The sequence below is a fragment of the Vidua macroura genome, chromosome 4 (assembly GCF_024509145.1).
Source record: "Vidua macroura isolate BioBank_ID:100142 chromosome 4, ASM2450914v1, whole genome shotgun sequence".
NCBI lineage: Eukaryota > Metazoa > Chordata > Aves > Passeriformes > Viduidae > Vidua > Vidua macroura.
In genome coordinates, this window is record NC_071574.1 from 65621320 (window position 1) to 65638884 (window position 17565).

The 17565-nt window shown below is 42.2% G+C and overlaps 1 protein-coding gene across 3 annotated transcripts; it reads right to left on the reverse strand.

Annotated features, from left to right (window-relative positions):
- Positions 1-8318: 8318 nt before the first annotated feature.
- On the reverse strand, positions 8319-17289 carry LOC128806237 (neuropeptide-like protein C4orf48 homolog). 3 transcript variants are annotated; one of them, XM_053975656.1, is made up of 4 exons: positions 17197-17289; positions 14720-14860; positions 12943-13031; positions 8319-8856 (listed from the first exon to the last, which is right to left on the reverse strand). In XM_053975656.1, the coding sequence occupies exons 2-4, from the start codon at positions 14841-14843 to the stop codon at positions 8785-8787; spliced, it is 285 nt and encodes a 94-aa protein (XP_053831631.1). In that variant the 5' UTR covers positions 14844-14860; positions 17197-17289; the 3' UTR covers positions 8319-8784. The 3 variants fall into 3 exon arrangements, with proteins under 3 accessions (XP_053831631.1, XP_053831629.1, XP_053831630.1); XM_053975654.1 differs by lacking the exon at positions 17197-17289 and adding an exon at positions 16934-17057; XM_053975655.1 differs by lacking the exon at positions 17197-17289 and adding an exon at positions 16934-17009 and having other exon boundaries at positions 14720-14865.
- Positions 17290-17565: the final 276 nt, after the last annotated feature.

The window sequence follows — 17565 nt, forward strand, 5'->3', positions numbered from 1 at the left end:
AGAACCATGTGGTCCAAGACGTGGTTCTCAATTCACAGAGAACAGGAGCCAGTCTGCATGGAAAAGTTCCAGAAATCTGTGCTATTTTCTCACCTTCAACAAAGCTGAAGAGCAGAAACACGTGAAAACATTTGCATGACTTGCTTAGCTATTACATTCACTACTGGGTATCACCATAGCTAAGGGATACCAGTACTAAATTAACTTTGGAAGACAAGAAAATTCCAAGAGATTCACAGAAGTCCATTTAGTGTCTGAAGAATATCATAGTGAATCCCAAAGGGTTGTCAGAAATATTTTTACTTAATTTTCTTTTTCTACAGAGAATACATGCCTAATAATTTTTTTGCTAAAAGAGAAAAAGAGTTTCCTCCAAAGCAATCAGAATGATCAGGCTTTTAAGGGGAAGATGATTAGTGAGGATAGACATCTGGTGGCTTCCTTGGAAAATTTCTTATTGATTCCTAAGTGTTACAAGTATTGAAAGTTACATCTTTGCTGTGGGGGAAGAAAATTTATATATCCAGTTAAAATGGCTTTCATTAGAGGCCTGAGTTGAATATGTGTGCATAAAAGGAAGATGCAGGCAAAGGTTCTGGTCTCAGAACTAACTCCATTATTACAGTCATGGGCACACATGGTAAACAGGGCAGTTAATCCCAGCCCAATGTGAAGTGCTACATCATTGCCCACTCACATGTCCATCAGCCCTTTGCTGGACTCAAACAGAAGAAAAAAAACACAGGCACAGAAGAGTCTGTGTCTGGTCACTATTACCTGAAGGACAGAAGGGCAGGAGAATAACCCCAGGCATAAGCCCAGAGAGGCCAAGACACAAAACCAGACACAAGCAGTATGAAACATGAAGAACAGCAAAAAAGCATCCTTTAAACACAAGGGGAGTAAAATAAGGAAGACAAAACCCAAAGGAAGAGTTTATTCTCTGTTCAGCAGAAGAGGAAAGTAAATCAAGTCAATGCCTTGAAAAGTGGTACAGAACTAAGCATCTCTTTAGTCTACCAATGAAAATAAGGCAAGCAGAAGGCTCACACAACTAATTCCAGTGAACATGTTTTAGGTAAAAAATATTTAGCAGAAATTTACTTTAGTTACTGATGTTTGTAGGTTTGTGATAGTCCCTTTTCTATGTTTTGATCTGCCTGGAGCTCTCTTTACTCAGGGCTATCACCAGAAGTACCACAGGAGATTGAAAGAAGAACCTAGAACAACCACCATAGGCAATTACTGCTGAGAGCTCAGGGAAGATGTGACTTATGCCAGTCTTGGAAAAGAGTAAGTGCAGTGGCTTTGTTTAAAATGAGGAAGAGAACTGGAAGACTACACACAAGCCAATTTACCATCCAGCCCTGAGAATGTTTTTGAAGCAATAATCCCACCAACATTTTGTAAGTGTTTGAAAAACAAGAACTGGAATTGCAAATAAGAGCTATTTGTCAAGAATCAAGTCAAACTAGTTTGGTATTCTTTTGTGACAGGGTAACAGGCCTTGCAGATAAGGAAAGTCAAATTTAATCAATTTCAGGGCTGTGTCACACAGCATTGTCAGAAGCAAACTAAAGAAAACCTCTGAGGCCAGCAAAACTGGCTGGGTCACTGCTGGGAGTTAGCAGTGGGTCACTGTCCCCATGGGAAGATGTATCACATCAGGACTGCAAAGACTCAGTTCAGGGGTTACTCAGCATTTCATTAAACAACTGGATAATTAATAAGCAAAGTGGTTATTAAAGATGTAACATCAGCCTAGAGGTTATAAGCAAGGCTGGGGGAGAAGACTAAAATTCTAAACTAGGCAGACAAGCAAGAAAAAAGGGTCTAAAAACCAAATGAACGTTTATAAAAATGAGAACAAGGTGCTGCACTTCATCAGGATTAATCAACAACTCATATTTGGAATGGGGAACGGCCCATTAAGTGGCACTTCAGTGGTGAAGCTAAGGAGTCACAAGCTGAAATTGGTTTATAATATTCTGCCATTCCCCCCAAAAATACAATTATACTGGGACATACAAAAAAGAAGTGCAAGAGCTTAGGCTGACTTCAGCACAAGGCCTGAGCTGCAGTGCTGTGTCTGGTTTGGTCACTGCAGTACTAGGAACCATCAGAGACACCAACAGCAGCAGAAATAACCACGTTTAAATGGCATCCAGGAAGCACAACCAAAGCCCCTGGAAAACTTAATAATGAGGATGGCACTGGGATGGATTTCCTGCAGAAGACAGGGGAATATTTAAGCCTGCAGGTATAAATTAGACATCATTTGGGAATGTCATTGGGGTAGTGGCCCTGCATAAAGACAAGGGAAGAACTGAGCAATTTCTTATTGATACCTTTCCCTTTCCCTTCTCTCCTAATTCTGTAATTAAGAATAATTTTGTTCCCCAGGCAGTCACTCCAGCTCTCTGTGCTGTAATTCCAGCACAAACACAGATACCCCTGAGAGAAATTCATTGCCCTTGTGCAGCACCTGAAATTCAGACTAATTATTTCTCCTTCCTCAGTTATCAGGGAAAAGGAAATGTTTTTTCTCATTTAAACAAGTATGATGTCAGAACATTCCCATTCTGGGATGGGTCACTGATAAGGCAATTCAGAGACATTTGGCTGCAGGGCAGCTGGCAGGGCCCACAGTTTCTTAATCTGCCTTTAAACAAGTAAACCACAACCTTGCCAATGAATTGAGAGGTGAGAGGCTGGTGCACTATTTGACATTTTAGCCCATAAACAGAATAAATTATATTGTCTTTTTTTTTTTTTTCTGACAGCCATCTCAGGCCTGAGAAGGACTGAAAATAAAATCACCTTATATTTACCTTTTCCTTCATGCCATGAGATAATGATTCACCTTTGCTTGATGGCTCAGGATTTTCTTTAAACACTAATTCAGAGGTTTGGCAAGGGGAAAAATGTGCCTCGTGAAATGATCAATTTGTTCTTGGCATCATTGCTTGACAAGTTCCCTATCTTAGAGCTTCCTGGAAAACCCTTCAAGAGTCTGACCAAAGCTGAACCTTGGTCAGACTGCAAGGCTTTGAGGCAATGAAGCTGTCCCAGCGAAGTCCATGTGACACTGCTGAACGGGGATGTGGCTGCAAACAGGGAGTATGATGGAAATTTAGCACTAAGTGTAGGAACAAATGAACTCCAAGAGGCCTCTTTCACCACGGTGTAAGATGTGGGAAAGCACCCAGGCTTGATCAGTTCTCCAAAAATCAATTAAAGCCAAGTGTGACAAGCATCTTTAAACCCTTTCAAAAGCTTAGAACATTTTCAGCTATACAGGAGGAACTGTGTCAAGCTGTTGTGAAATTAGGGCCAGTTCTGACTTTTGGTTCCAAGAAAAAGTAAGAACCAATTTTCCAAGAAAAAGTAAGAACCAAAATACCAATTTTCCTAGCTTATTTGTGAGGTTTGCACTGGACTGCGGGAAATCCAGCAGGCATCAGTGTGTTGGACATGGGGTCAATTTACAGCATAGGCAAGGGCTGTGTGCTCTGAATGCCACCAGGGATGAAGCTGAAGTATTTGCCTTGCTACTATCAATCCTATCCCTGTCTAGGAAGACATAGGCATGTCATTATTTACTTGCTTGACTTGTGTATAAAAATCCTTTCTTGAATTTATGTGTTTGGGAAGAAACTGTTGGTTATTTTCGGTGCTGGCATTTGGGCAGGTTATTCCATGGCTACCAAAACCGGAGTGACTAAAGACTGGCAGCTCTCTGCACAGCCTGTCTGTGCTTACAGAAAGGGCAGGTGGGGAGAGTTCATTATAGTTTAGGAAAGCTATTGACTTCCTAGGATGTGGTTCAACCTTCCATGTGTAAAATTCTACATAAAACAAATGTGCAACATACCAGCTGTCAAAAGGCATTTACACATTGTTCAGGTCCTGCTTCGGTGCAAGCCTGACTTGTGGAATTGTGCATTAGTTATATTTAGTGCTGTTGGCTGAAACCAGACACGGTTCACAGGCTGGATGCTGTGTTACAGTGTATATATAGTCCAGGATGAATGCAAGAGCTGCTTAGGCAAGAAGCCTTGTGTAACAAATTTAGTGCATGGATGAAGTTCTGCTCTTTAACCGAGGAAAAAAAATAGCCCACAATGCCCAGAACTTTAAGAGACAACTTTAGAACTGCAGGTGGCCTCCTTGAAAGCCTGGACTTTAGGCAGCCACAAACATTGGTAACTCTGGGCTTTGTCCTGAAGTTTGTGTCTCTCCCCAGATCCCATATTAAACTCAAATTGCCAGGTGAAACTGCATGCTCATCTTTTAGGTTGCAGTCAAAAGATTAATAGATACAACCTCACTAAACCTGTGGACTTTAAAGCCTGTTGGAATTAATGCAAAGGAAGATGCTAAGTTTCACCTGGTTCAGTGCAGAAGCCACACAAAACAACAGATTTTGTTAGCCTTGGTTGCCTAAATCAATTTAACAAAAGTTACTGCAGATTTATTATTAAAAGCGACTTTCTGCTAGCAGATCTGTCCATTAATTTGGACAAGATGAAAGAATTGGGTAAAAGTAAAGTTTTAAAAGCATCAATTCTTAGAAAACATCTAACAATTAGATGTAGCTTGGGGCTGAGGCTACCATTCTGTTTGCCTGAGCATGAACCTTAAGTGCAGCTATTAATGCACACACACAGAATATTCAGATCCCTCCACATCTAAACAAGAAATTAAGCATTTTTCTCCCTTGAAATCTGCATCCTGCTTACTCTGTGGAATGGTCTAGCTTGCATCACCAGTCTTTTCAGGACTCTCAAAGAAAAGTGAAGACATGAAGAATAATGGGGGGGGGGGGGGGGTTGCCAGTCCTGCCCCATTTTCAGACTCTCTTGAAAAAGAGAACAATCTATAGGTTTGTCACTTAAATTTTTCAGAAAAGTGCAGTGTCACTTACTTTGATTTAAACAGCAAAAACTACTTAAGGCTAATGAAGACAAGCTGATGTCTTAGCAGGTTTTCAGAAAGTTCATGGTTCAGAGCAGGAATCAAATGATGACAGCCCTGACTGTGAGGAAGGAAAAGTGTAGGCAGATCAATGTAAAAATAGAATATCTGCAGATAGTTGCATTTCTTTTCTCGTGGCATCCATGCCTGGAACTCTTCTTCTTATACTTTAAGTCACTTTTTAAACTTCAGGTGTTTGGAGGTCTTGAAAATATCATCTCTGCCACTTCCCAACTCTACAAAGCCACAGTTGGAGCAGCAAGATGGAGTTGGAAGGCTAAAGAATATCTACATGGAGACTAAACTGCAAACCCATATAAATTAATTCTATGCTTGAAACTGGAGTAACAGGCCAAAATATTTTACATTGTGATTTTTATTTAATAAGTTGACAATACCTAAAGATGTGATGGCCACCTGACAGTGCAATTAACATCATTTCTCTGCCCCAGACAGCTTTCAGTGCAGTCACAAAGCAAGAGGCACCACGTAATGTAGAACAGGGAATAAAACAGGACAAGGTGGACAGTGAGAAGGATGCAGGAGTGTTCTGATGACCCCATTATATTTGTGTGTAACAGTTTGGATTTAACAGGAACCTTTTGGATTTTGAGGAGAAAGAAAATGCACATCTTGTAAGAGGCACAGCAGCAGATTTCCAGCACCTGGAACACACAGTAGGTCAAGAGCATCATCCTCATGTTTGCTCTGGCCCTGCCTCCAGCAGGTTTTGTTCAGTGCATCCCACTGCTTGTTTGCAAAGGGACAGCAAACAGCCATTTTCTGGTCACTCATGGTTTCATAAACTTCTGTCACCCTCTTCAGCCATCTCTTGACTAGACTGAAGGTTCCCAGTCTGTACACTGCTTCTGTTTATCCTAGCTCCTTTGTCAGCACTTTATATGGTTCTGCTGTACTCTTGTTCTCTATAAAAATGGTCTTGAGTCTTCCCACTCTGTCATACTAAACCTGATTTTACATATTCAAATTCTTCAAAAGTTTCTTTTCAGTTGCCCAGAACAGATATTCTAGTTGCTGGGTGCAATTCCCACACCTCCCTGCCAATGCTTTTTCAGATCTGGTGGCATATTTGCCGCTCTCCTGTCATTTGGGTGGTTTTGAACAAGAATTAATACAGAACAGTAACTGAATGAAAAGAAAATAGGTAAGGTGAACTTTAAAGGAGCATGCAAAAATCTCCACTAGGAAAATCCTGCTTGTATTGGAGCTTCTGCAGACTGAAAGGAATCTTAAATTTTTCAGATTCTGAGGAAGACAATGAGAAAGTTATTCCCCTTTCCCCATGTATCCCCCTCCTGGCTGAGTCAACAGCCCAATTCTGTCCTGTGTTTCACTTCCCCAGTTCCAACAAAGTGAATCATGAAGTAGAGGTGCAGCAAAATGACTGAAGGAATTCCAAATGGTCAGGTTTTCTTTTGTTCAAGCCAGTGTCTGTGCAATCACCAAGGGAAAAATTCATGAGGATCTATAGGTGTTTCCATCTGGCAAACATGGCTGGGTTCTTGTCCACACCTGTAACAAGCCAGTGAGATTACACCAGGCCGGGGGACGGTCCACAGACTAATCCAGAATAATTCGTCTGAAACTGAGCTGTTCTGGGACTTCCTCCAAGTTCTGCAATAGGAATGTTCATTTTTAGGTAAAAAGGGGTCCTTCCACACAATGTCTTCCCTGAACAGGCGAGTTCCTCTTCCCTGGGAATGAGATGATATTGCTCACACCATAGTCACTCACTCCATGGTAAATTGGTGTGTCACTCATTGCTCTGGCAGTGATGCCAGCTGGACTAAAGGGGCTGCTGACCTGAGGAGCATCAACCTCACCACCCACACCTGCAGAGACTACAGAGGCACCAGATGGAGGGGCCTGGAGTGCCCTGAAAAATCCCTGGGATTGGAGGAGGGCAGTGCCAGAATGGAAGAGGGAACTGAGGTTGAAATGGAGATGAGAGAGAAGGCAGGTTCGGAGCAAAGCAGGGGAACAAAGCCAAGCTAGAACAAGATGGGGACAAGCCAAGTGCAGCAAAAGCCAAGGAGCTCTGAGAAGCCATTGTGCTGCAGCCAGGACCAGCTGAAGTCCTCCAAAGGAGGCTTTGCTCCCAGAAATCCTGAGTGCTCTGCCATGGATAAGGACTGCTGCCCCTTCCCACTCTCTGGGAGGGGAGCTGCAGGTGAGGCTTGCACTGATTGACTTTGCCAAGCAGCCTGAAGTGAACAGTGCCAGTGCTCCCATGCTGTGTGAATGGACTTAGTGAAAAACACACAATTCCCTGAGGGAATTTGGGAAAATAACATCAGCATCCAGTCTCCCACTCACACTGGGCTTCTGTGCTGGCCTGTCCCCTGGTCACACACAAAAGGGCATGCTGCACTTCTCAGTGTACAGGGATGGGTTTTCCCAGCTCTGGACAGGTTTGGGAAGCCACTCAGGTCCCTGTGGTGTTCCCCTGCTCCCCCAGCTGCAGTGGCAGAGCAGTAGTTGTGTTTCCTCTCTCATCCACTTTCAGCAAAGTCACACCAATTTATTTACAGAAGCACAGCCACAGGCAGGAACTTTCTTGCAAATTCAGCTGAAGAGATTTTTACCTTCAGATGTCCCATCCACTTCCCAAGCCAATCTCAATGCTGGAATCATTTCAGACAGCTCTAAAGCACATCAGACAAACTCCAAGCACCTCCTCACAATGCTCAGCCTATTTCAGACTTGTGAGTGGACACAGCATCTTAGAATAAAGGGGGAGAGGTGAGGATGAAACAATCTCAGCTTTCAGGTACACAAGTCTTTCTTCATGGCTGAAACAGAAGGAGCAGTTTCCAAAGGCAGCTACAAGGGAAAACCAAAACATTTGGAGTTCAGTCCATCACAGGATGGACCAAATGTGTGTGGCCTAATCCCTGTGTTTCACTTGAAGCAAAATAAGGCACAGTCTCACAAAGAAACTTCTAGGCACTGCATGGAGCTGTCCTTCAATGTGATGCTGAGATGTTGCAGGTGGCAGCATTTGCCACAGCTGGAACTGGTCAGGCTGCCTAGTCATACCCTGATTCTCCTTTTCACTCTGCCCGTTTGACCTGCTAAAATAAAGCTACTCAGAAATTCACTAGGTTAACAATGGGGTGTTCAGGGAAGGAGGGGAAGAAACCAAACATTTTAATTAAGGAAAAGAATATTCTTCTTCAGGATAACAGAGGGCTCAGCACTAAGAGATAAACTGTTTTGGTCCAAGAACAGCAGATGTGTAGCTCCTCATGACACACACCCCATTACATCTGATGGAACTACAACGTGCCTGAAGGTGGGCACAGCACAGACAACAAACAGAAAAGGACTTCATCATCTTTAATACACAGGCAAAGCCTACAGAGACTACAGTGTCATGTCTCAATGTAACTGGGTAAGTTGCCACAGACATACGTTCATATTAAAGACAAAAAACAGCTGCATGTGTCTCTAGGGGACTGTCCTCCAAAATTATCTCAGGGGATTACACTTGGCAAATTGATTTAAAAATCAAAGCAGGTACATTCCTCCCCCCACCCCCCCAATATCAAGTAACAGATTTACTGAATTGAGCCCTTACTGGCAATCCAGCAGATGTGAAAACAGGGTACTTTTTAAAAGGGTACTTTAAAAAGATACAGAACAGACAAATACATCAGACACAGGCCCCAGTTTCAGTACATTGGGGCATACATGCTTGCCACATGAACTCCATAAAGCTGTATTTTATACAGCTGCATTTTAAAAACTGCTGGACAGGTGAGCCTCCTCAGGGGTCTCCAGGGTTCAGTTCAGTAGATTGGCAGCTATGCAGTCACACAGATTTCTCTTTTCCACCTGAAGAAGCAGAGTTTCTGTCTATAAGAGGGAGGAACAACATCATCAAAAAACAAATGTCAACATTGTAAAACTAATTAGCTCCCAAAGAAAATTCCATTTTATTTTTATTCTATGATTTGGAACTAGTGGTATGAGGTGAATTTTGGGGTAAAAATCAGACATTGTTTACTGCTCTACAAAATGATTTTGCTTTTGTGGTATTAATTGGCATACCAACATAGCATTACTTCCTGTGACATGGAGAAAGTTTTTTTTTTTTTCTTATTTCAACAGCACAAACTAGAGCATAAGCTCAGAAATTCATTAGAGGCTTAAGCCTCCTCCCCACCCCTCCCAAATCATGTCAGAAATTTTATTTTACTTAAAAACAGACTCCAAATTTAAAATTAGACTGTGACTCTCATTGAAGAAATTAACTTCTGTTTCTTTTTAACTTTCTCCTGATAATACAAAACTTCAGTAGTTACTGATAATATACTTTGGAGCCTAAAACAGATGAGAGGTGCTGAGCTGGCATGGAGCCATCACAATTCAAACATGAGATGAGATTCCTGGCTTCTTTAAGGAAAGTGGTCCCAAACTGGTGGAAGCAGAAGTCTCTGGGTTCAACAGAGGTTCATCAGTATCAGGAGATCTCTGTTGCCCACAGATCCCTGGTTCTGAAGCAACGAGGGTGGATTGGGAACTTCTGAGAGCTGGAGCTGGGCATGATCTGAAAGGCTGCACCCTCTCAGCCTTCCTGTGTGAGAAAGGGTTGGGGACCAGGAAGGGGACAGCAGGGTACATAAGGAAATTTGGGAATCCTTCCTGCCTAGCACATACACACACACTTGGGTTTTCCTGGCTCTCTGGAGCACTTGTTGCTTCAGTAGCAGCATGATGCAGCAGATATGTTTGACATCAACATCATATCTTCACCTCAGTTTGTCTACTGTGAGCTAAAGCTGTACCTGAAAATCAGCCTGATCCAAGAGAATTCCCCCTTTATTGTCATGGGACAATACTGGGACTTCCCCAGTAGCTGTGGGAAGTCCACTCACCAAATTAATCCCCACTGGTGGAACCAGCTACACATGAAAAAAAGGCATTATGAAGACTACCAGCTGTAAATGCCAATCAAACCCATCCTTAATCTGCCTGACTTGCAATTTCTGTGTGAGATGGAGTTGCCATGTGATTAAAGGCTGTGTTTTAAAAGCTGTGTCATCCATTGGCCCACATCAGCTAAAGGCACTTAGAGCAGAGCTGGGCTGAAGCATCCTGCTCTGCATTTGCCTTCTTAGTGCAGGAAAAGCCATCTGCTGCTCAGGCTTTTTTTTTTTTTCCCAGATGATAAATCTCAGGAAAAAAACCACAACCCTGTGGTTTTGTATTAAATCAGGTATCAGTTTTGATTGTTTCAGCTGCCCTGCAAAGCTGAAAAGATCTGGTCAGACTTTGCTAATCATTGAAAAGACATTCAATCACCACCTTCTCACCACCTCACTGACATCATTTGCCATGGTTTGAATAAGGGAGGTTGACAGCATGCCAACATTTTTGGAGCTGAGCCCCAAGGCTGCTTACCATCTTATATATCTTTAATAACATTTTCAAGCCTTTCTTTTTATTTTCAGGGACACATCTAGCTTACTGTGCTTTAAACATTCTAAACAACCACAGACAGTTTGTAAAGCAACAAAGAGCAGTGGCTGTGGTGGGAGCAGCTCCCTCCCAGCAGCACAAGGTTCCTCTCCCCAGTTCATGATCACATATGGCACTTTGGCTGAGTGGTGAACCACAGATATTCGCAGAAAATACTGCCCAGAGTTAATTCTCACTGCCAAAACAACTACTCCAGCCTGCTCTGAGGGACCAGCAGCAACAAAAACCAGGACAGAGAGGGGTAAACAGATCAGATATGTGTAGAAATCAGCCTGTCAGAAGTGGTCTGTGACCCTTCTGATGCAGCCAGCCTGACAATTAGTGAGGGACCATCACACCAGGGTGGGTTACAAACAGCCAGCATTGGAAAAAGGAAGGAGATCCAGCTGATGGCCTTCATGAAAGGGTCTGTGATCTATGCCATAGTCAGTTTGCTTTGAGACACCATGTAGATCAACCCAGGGCCAAATGAAGTGTGAAAGCTCTTGAGCAATATTCTTGTGCAATAAAATTATATACAGGCTTCCCCTGTACAGAACTGCAGGGTAAGATGTGCAGGAGGAATTAAATGAGAATTTCCTCTCTAAGCTTTTGGGAATCCCTCCCCCTCCAACACAGTTAGGAGCTGCTTAGTCATCATCTAACAATCTTGCCTGCAAACAAAGGAGAGTTTTTCAAGGAAATTAATGTCTCCAGTGGGGATTTTAACAAAGGGAATTGTATTTTCAGGGACAGGAATATTTACCCCACAAAGCAGCAAAACAGACTAAAATAGTCAAATGTGAAATATATGTGGCTGAAAGCAGTGGTCCTAAAGCCCTCAGTTTGCATTAAATTGTGCCACAGCTGAATAATAAAAGTAAGAATTAAAATAAGAAGACAGTTCCAAGAAGTTCTCAACTGTTAAATATTTCCATGTCTTTTGAGGACGTAGGCAGAATTCCTAGCTTAATAACTGGAATAGGCCTGTTCCAGTCATGGGGAACTGAAGGATTTCAATATGAATTTAATTATTTAGATTTTAAAGTGATAGGTTTCTTTTCATGGGAATATGTCACATTTTCAGGCTTGCTGTCAAATCTACAAGTGTGAAAGCCAATAATAGGACATTAATCTCAACTGACTTTTTTTCTATCCTCATTTTATCTCTTTGGCTGTATTTTATTTTTTAAAAAGTATTAAACACAGTTGCTGTCTTTGGGGTTCTTATTGCTATTTCTGCTTTGGACATCTGTGTTTTATGAAGTTTTTTCTCTTGGTCTGCAAGCTGAAGGTTTCATAAAGGTCACTGCCATAGCTAGATACCCAGAGAAAACTTCAGGAGATTTTGCATCAAGATGTAGTTCTGATGAAAAGTTCAAAGGTTTGTAGAAAGAAGAGGCGTGCTAGAACCACTTTACAGCACAATCTGAACATCTTGTTTGGGCTGCATAAAGTGCTCAGCAGATTCATTAGCAAGATTTCTTCATGAAGCCCAAAATATATTTGACCTGTAATTATTGAACAGATTTTGTTTAGCTGTAAATGTGCTACATACCAATCTGGTTCTGCTGGAATGTTTGTTTATTTTTTTGTAGTATGTCACAATTCAAGGCATCTTCATTCATGCACTTGTATTTTCACCCAAACATCAAGGACCCTGCTTGAAATAACCTCAATTCATTCCTCAAAGACAATAGTTCACAGCCTTTGACCTGTGAACAACCTTGACCACAAATCAGAAAAGTTTCAGTGCTTTCTGTTGAACAATCTGTGCAGGAGTGTATCTATAGCCCTTCAGCTAAAGGGCACACAGGAGGTGGGGACAAAGCCACCCTCCTGGGACACCACCATCTGACAGCAGCTGGGACACAGGTAGGCACAGATTGCAGGCTGCAGCAGCAAGAGACAGATTCAACATCCCCCACAGAGGGCAGGTACCACCCCCGGCAGATTCTGCACACTGACTGCAAGCCAAACAGGTTTCATTCCCTATGCTGTTCTACTTTGTGGCATTTTTCATCATTATGAAATCAGAGAAATGTAAAAACTCTCTATGTTTCCTCCCTTAGCTTCTCCACAGGGATAAAAGCACGTGCAGGGGAGTGGTTTATTTTAGTAGGCTTTCCTTTTGGGTAATAAATATAAATGATACTCCCACCTTACTCCCCCTGACATAAAAACAAAGGTGTGCGCTCAGCATTTGGAGTGAGAAAAGCAGCACTAATGGATCTAATTTGGCAAGAGAAGGGGAGTCAGTTCACACTTTCCTATACTTCCTATTGTCCCTGATACCCCAAAGCAGAAGAATTCCACAGATTACTGCATAGACAGGTGAAATGTAATTAACCAGCCTCACCTTAGAACACGGGACAGCACAATTCACTAATTATGCAAAATCCATCCACCTTACCTACTTTTATCTACAGAATTTTCTTTTATATTGAAGAAAAAAAAAAAAGACATCTAATGTTTCCTTACCCTTGTGTCTAGATTATATGCTGTCTTCTTTAAATCCTGCAGAGCTCTCTGCATGAACTCAAAGGCATGGCAATCAACACAGGGGCGGCCTAGGAGAGCATTCAGTAGAGAATCATGACTGTATGGCAGGAAGAATTAACTAGAAGGATTAAACAGTGATTTTGAGTATCAGAAAGAGCTACAGAAAAGAGTCCACAGGGTAAGTACTGAGGTTGGTACTCCTGAACAACCCAGGTAATTTTAATTGGTTCACTGTGGTGGTCCACCCAGTCTCTCAATTATAAAAGAATTGTTTCAAATTTACATGAATATTTTTCTTCCTGCTATATTGCTGTTCCCCTCTTCCTTCCACAGCTCATTGTATGGAAACATTAAACCCTTAACCTGAGCCTTTCCTTTTGCTCCACTAACCCTGGGTACATTTTCTACCTTATAGTCAGATTTTTCAGAAATTATGTCTGAAAACATGAACCTGTTCCCTAGAAAAATCTTGTCTCCTAATCTAACAAATGTGAGCTCTAGAAAACTAATGGAATAAAAATGACAATATCATAAAGACAAACCACTTCAGCCTCTAATTTTGAATATGATACAGCTTTGCCCAAACAAATGCCCTGTTATCAGCAGGCATTGCTGGTAAGCAGAACTGCTGCAATCTGGATTTATTGGAGTGTTTAAGAGAGTGTTCCCAGATCAAGACACTCAGACTGAAGGCCACAAGGCTTGCTTTGCCTTGATCACCACGTAACACAGATCTGTGCCCTAGCAGACAGCACCAAACATCTTGAACTCATCAGGCTCACCAGACAACCTCACCAGAAATACTGCACAAGAGAGAAATTCTGAGCCCAGGTTTAGTTTGCTCTCTGGGGTCTGGTGTGAATGAAAGGATGGAATCGAGGCTAATGTTGGAAAATGCTGCTGTGCCTGTGTCCTGTCTGTAAGCCCCTTTTGCCAACGCTTGATGTTGGACTGTACATGTCTCTGACACGCTGGACAATGAGCTTCCAGCTCACTGAGTGAGTGATCTGAGTGCTAACCAGCAACCAGCAATTCTGCCTGCTGGAGAAGGGGAGCCTGCCAAATTCTTTAACTGGCTAAGAAAAAAAAAAAAAAAAAAAGAGATAAAACCTCCACATTAAACAGTATTAATGACCTGCTCCATCATTGTTGTAGCATCACCCAACTTCAGTGCTGCTGTATTTACACTGGACAAAAGGAAAGGACAGCAGTTCTTCACATCAACAATTTGATGCAAGGTCATTATGCTTATAAAATAAAATAAACTCAACACAGATCAGCAAAGAAGAATTAGATGGTTGAAGGCCCTAAGACTAGGTGTTGACAAAACGCTTTCTTGGCACCTTCATTGTGAATTTTTTAAATAAAAATACATGACTTTAAAAAAGCAAACATTCTCAAGAACAAAATATAATGAACAGACAGACAATGTCAGTTGAAAAAGAACAAGCCTCAGTAATGTCTCTGAAAAGCAAACATGGTGACTGCTGGCATAGAAAGGGCTAACACAATGGACAGAAGAAAAGTGGCAGAACAGTGGCAGACTTCAGCAACAAGCAAAGACAGCAACAGGCAGAGAGTGAAGAGCTTTGGATGCAGGAGCAAAACTGCACTGGTAGATGATCAGGCTGTGGTTTTAAAACAATGTAGGCAAGACATATCCAAAATAGTTTAAATTATTTGGGCAAACTTCGGAGTCCTGCAACATGAGAACTGCAGTAGGGGCTGTAGGAGAGGACTGCAGGGTGGTACCTACTTTCAGCTGGTATGGCTGTTCCTGCTTCTTGGTCAGCTCTGACAGGCTCCGTGACAAGTAGTGCAACCACAAAAATGAAAGGAGCTGTAAGGATGGCTCTCCTCAGAAGGCAGGGTGCCAGCATCTTGGGAAGGGGTACTTCTGTCCTTGTCAAGAGACAAACAAGTTAGTGAAGGAACACTACAGAAACACAAGGGTTTTGTTACAAAGAAATTAATGTCCCTGATGGCTAAAGCATTGTCAGTCTTCCTCTGAAAGAAAACAAAATACCAGAAGGTCTAGAGCATGGAGAAAAGTTCTCTGTACCTTCCCAGAGTGTGCATAAAACTCAACTGTGAGAGAATATCCCTACACTAGATAAGAAGTCCCTAAAGTGTCCTTGGTTTCATTTGAAGGCCAGGATGCCAGCAGCTTTGCCTGGGCTTTTTTCTGTGCCTTTTGTCTGTGACTTTTTTCTAACTACACAGTCACAGACATGAATCTGGAGAGCTGGTTCACTGTTATACTTTGAGATCAAAACTTCAGGGATTACAGAGCTGGCTGAAACAGAACCTGGAAACAAGGTCTTTGGCCAATGACTTGCTTTACTGCATCATCTTCTCACAAGTATAATAACCAAAGGTAACCACTCGCATTACACAGCATGCTAATTATAAAAACTCCTTTATGAAAGTATTTGAAGGAAAAGACTTTTGTTAAACCTCCACAAATTCATAGGTAGAATTTCTAATGGTAAATCCATCAAAACTCTTTGACCTTCTGTTTCCCCTCCTAATCTGGGCTTCAGGCCATTATTTGCAGCCATCCATTTGTTCTTGAACATCACAGCCAGGCCACACCATGCCCAGACCTTGGTACAACTTGGTCCAGCAACAGTTTCCCTTCACACAGAGGCAAGTTTTTTTATAAGTTTCAAATTAAGTATTTTCTTGACCCAACAGGTTGCAAGCACTTGTTAGAGACTTCAGCCAAGCCTCAAGGACTCTGGCACGCTGCTAGGGAGTTCCTTAGCTCAGCCAAGTTTACCTTTCATTCCTGTACAGCAAAATGGAAGAAAGACAGACTAAAATAAGGCTAAGTTAAGGCAATACAATAAAATTCACATAAAAATTTCTTTCAGCTAACTGTGGGAAAGCAGGACAACATCCTGTCTCTTTCTGATTTTCAAGTTGGTGCTTACTGAGCAAAAGATGTTGCATAAGAGCATTAGATCTGCATGTACTGAATGCAAGAGCACAGCACTCCCCAGAACAGATTGTATTTCACATTTAGAAAGACAGTAGAGGGAGGCAGGAAAGGGAAGGGTTTTCCCCATTTTGCCACAAAGAACAGAACAAAACTGTTCTTCAATATGTGCAATACACCTTTTCAGACACAACTAAAGTGAAGCTGCAAATTCTGCATGAACACTTGCAGCATGTGCAAACCAGCAATTCAGCCAGGGAAGGAGCAGCATTATACACATCCCCTTCCTGTGCTCCTCAACCTAAACACAAGAGTAGGGAATGGTTCAGAAGCAAGACTTAAACATGTACATGTAGAGTCACAGATATACTTGAGCCCAAGGCAACAAAAAGATAGGGTAATATAATTTCTATAGCCTCATATTGGGTTTCCTGTTGCACCCACTATTTAGATCTGATGTGAGCCTTTTTTTTTTTTTTATCGTTACCATCCCTAAAATAAAGGAATTAAAATCACTACAAGTGACTTGGGTTTTCTGTTTTAATTAATGTTGATCTGCAATCAAAAATACCAGTCTTTGCAATAGGATGCAGCAGAGTGACTCCAAGTAGTAGTAAATTAGGACAACACCAGCCTCTTCTGGAAGTACCTGATGAAGAAGCCTCTGGTCAGTAGGAGCAGAGGCTATGCTCATACTTGACTATGAGTACTACAAAGGTTCAACAAAACAAAACAGACACACTGTTAAACTTTCTTTGGGTGCCTTACCCATTACCCACCCCAGAGTCAGCTCAGCTTTGTATATGAGCCCCACTGCAAAACAACTGCTCCTGTAGTGCAGCGATCGTCTTAAATCACACCTAACTCCTGCCTCTTAGTTATTGCACAGGAATTTACAAGGAATAATCATGACAGGCTTAGAAGGGTGGTCTCTTTCTGCAGTGCAGCTGGGAACAGAGACAGATCTGTGCATGGACTTCTATGAAAGAGAAAAGTCACCCCCTTTAACAAAGGAAAAAATATCAGTACCTGATCTTTCTCTTGTCTTTGTGATGGTTTCTTTGAAATGGCCGCTGCAAACTGCTACAAGAACAAGTGCAGCATTTCTGAGCATGTGCACTGTCTCTTTTTAACCTTCTCTGAAAGAGGTTATTACTATGGGGAGATTTCTGCCATGGCAACAATGCAGAGCACTGCAGCACGCAGCGCAGATTTAAAGAGGCACGGCTGTGTAGCCCAGGTCTGGGGAAGGATGTTTCTGCTCTGACATGCAAGATCCAGCAGTGACTCACCTGCTCTGGGTAAGGTTTTTAAAGCCAGGCTATTTGATTAATCTCTCTTGAAGTCTGCTGAGTGCTTTTCCTGAAGTCTGGGCAGCTGGATGTGGTGCCTGGTTCCAGCAACTTGCCTCCCTAGAGCTTGAAAATAACCATGACAAGCTACAGCTGCTTTATGGGAGATGAGGAGAGAGCAGGGATTGCACTCAGGAATTGCTCAGTGCACTGCCTGCCATTTGAGTGGTTCTGACTTATAGGGGTCATAAGCACTCATGCCTGCTTTCCCAGGTGTTTCTGTGATTCCAGTCCCAGGGCTGCCAGGAGCAGCTGCAGCCACTGAAACTCTGAGTGGGAGCTTGAGCCCAAACTCAGAACCCCTCTTTT

What these genes read in the sequence shown, in the direction of transcription:
- LOC128806237 (XM_053975654.1), bottom strand. Translation starts at nt 17,018, where the DNA reads ATGCTCAGAAATGCTGCACTTGTTCTTGTAGCAGTTTGCAGCGGCCAT. An exon ending in AACAGCCATACCAGCTGAAA is followed by an intron (nt 13,032 to 14,719) that starts GTAGGTACCACC and finishes ATGCTCTCCTAG; the next exon opens with GCCGCCCCTGTGTTGATTGC. An exon ending in CATATAATCTAGACACAAGG is followed by an intron (nt 8,857 to 12,942) that starts GTAAGGAAACAT and finishes TCCCTCTTATAG; the next exon opens with ACAGAAACTCTGCTTCTTCA.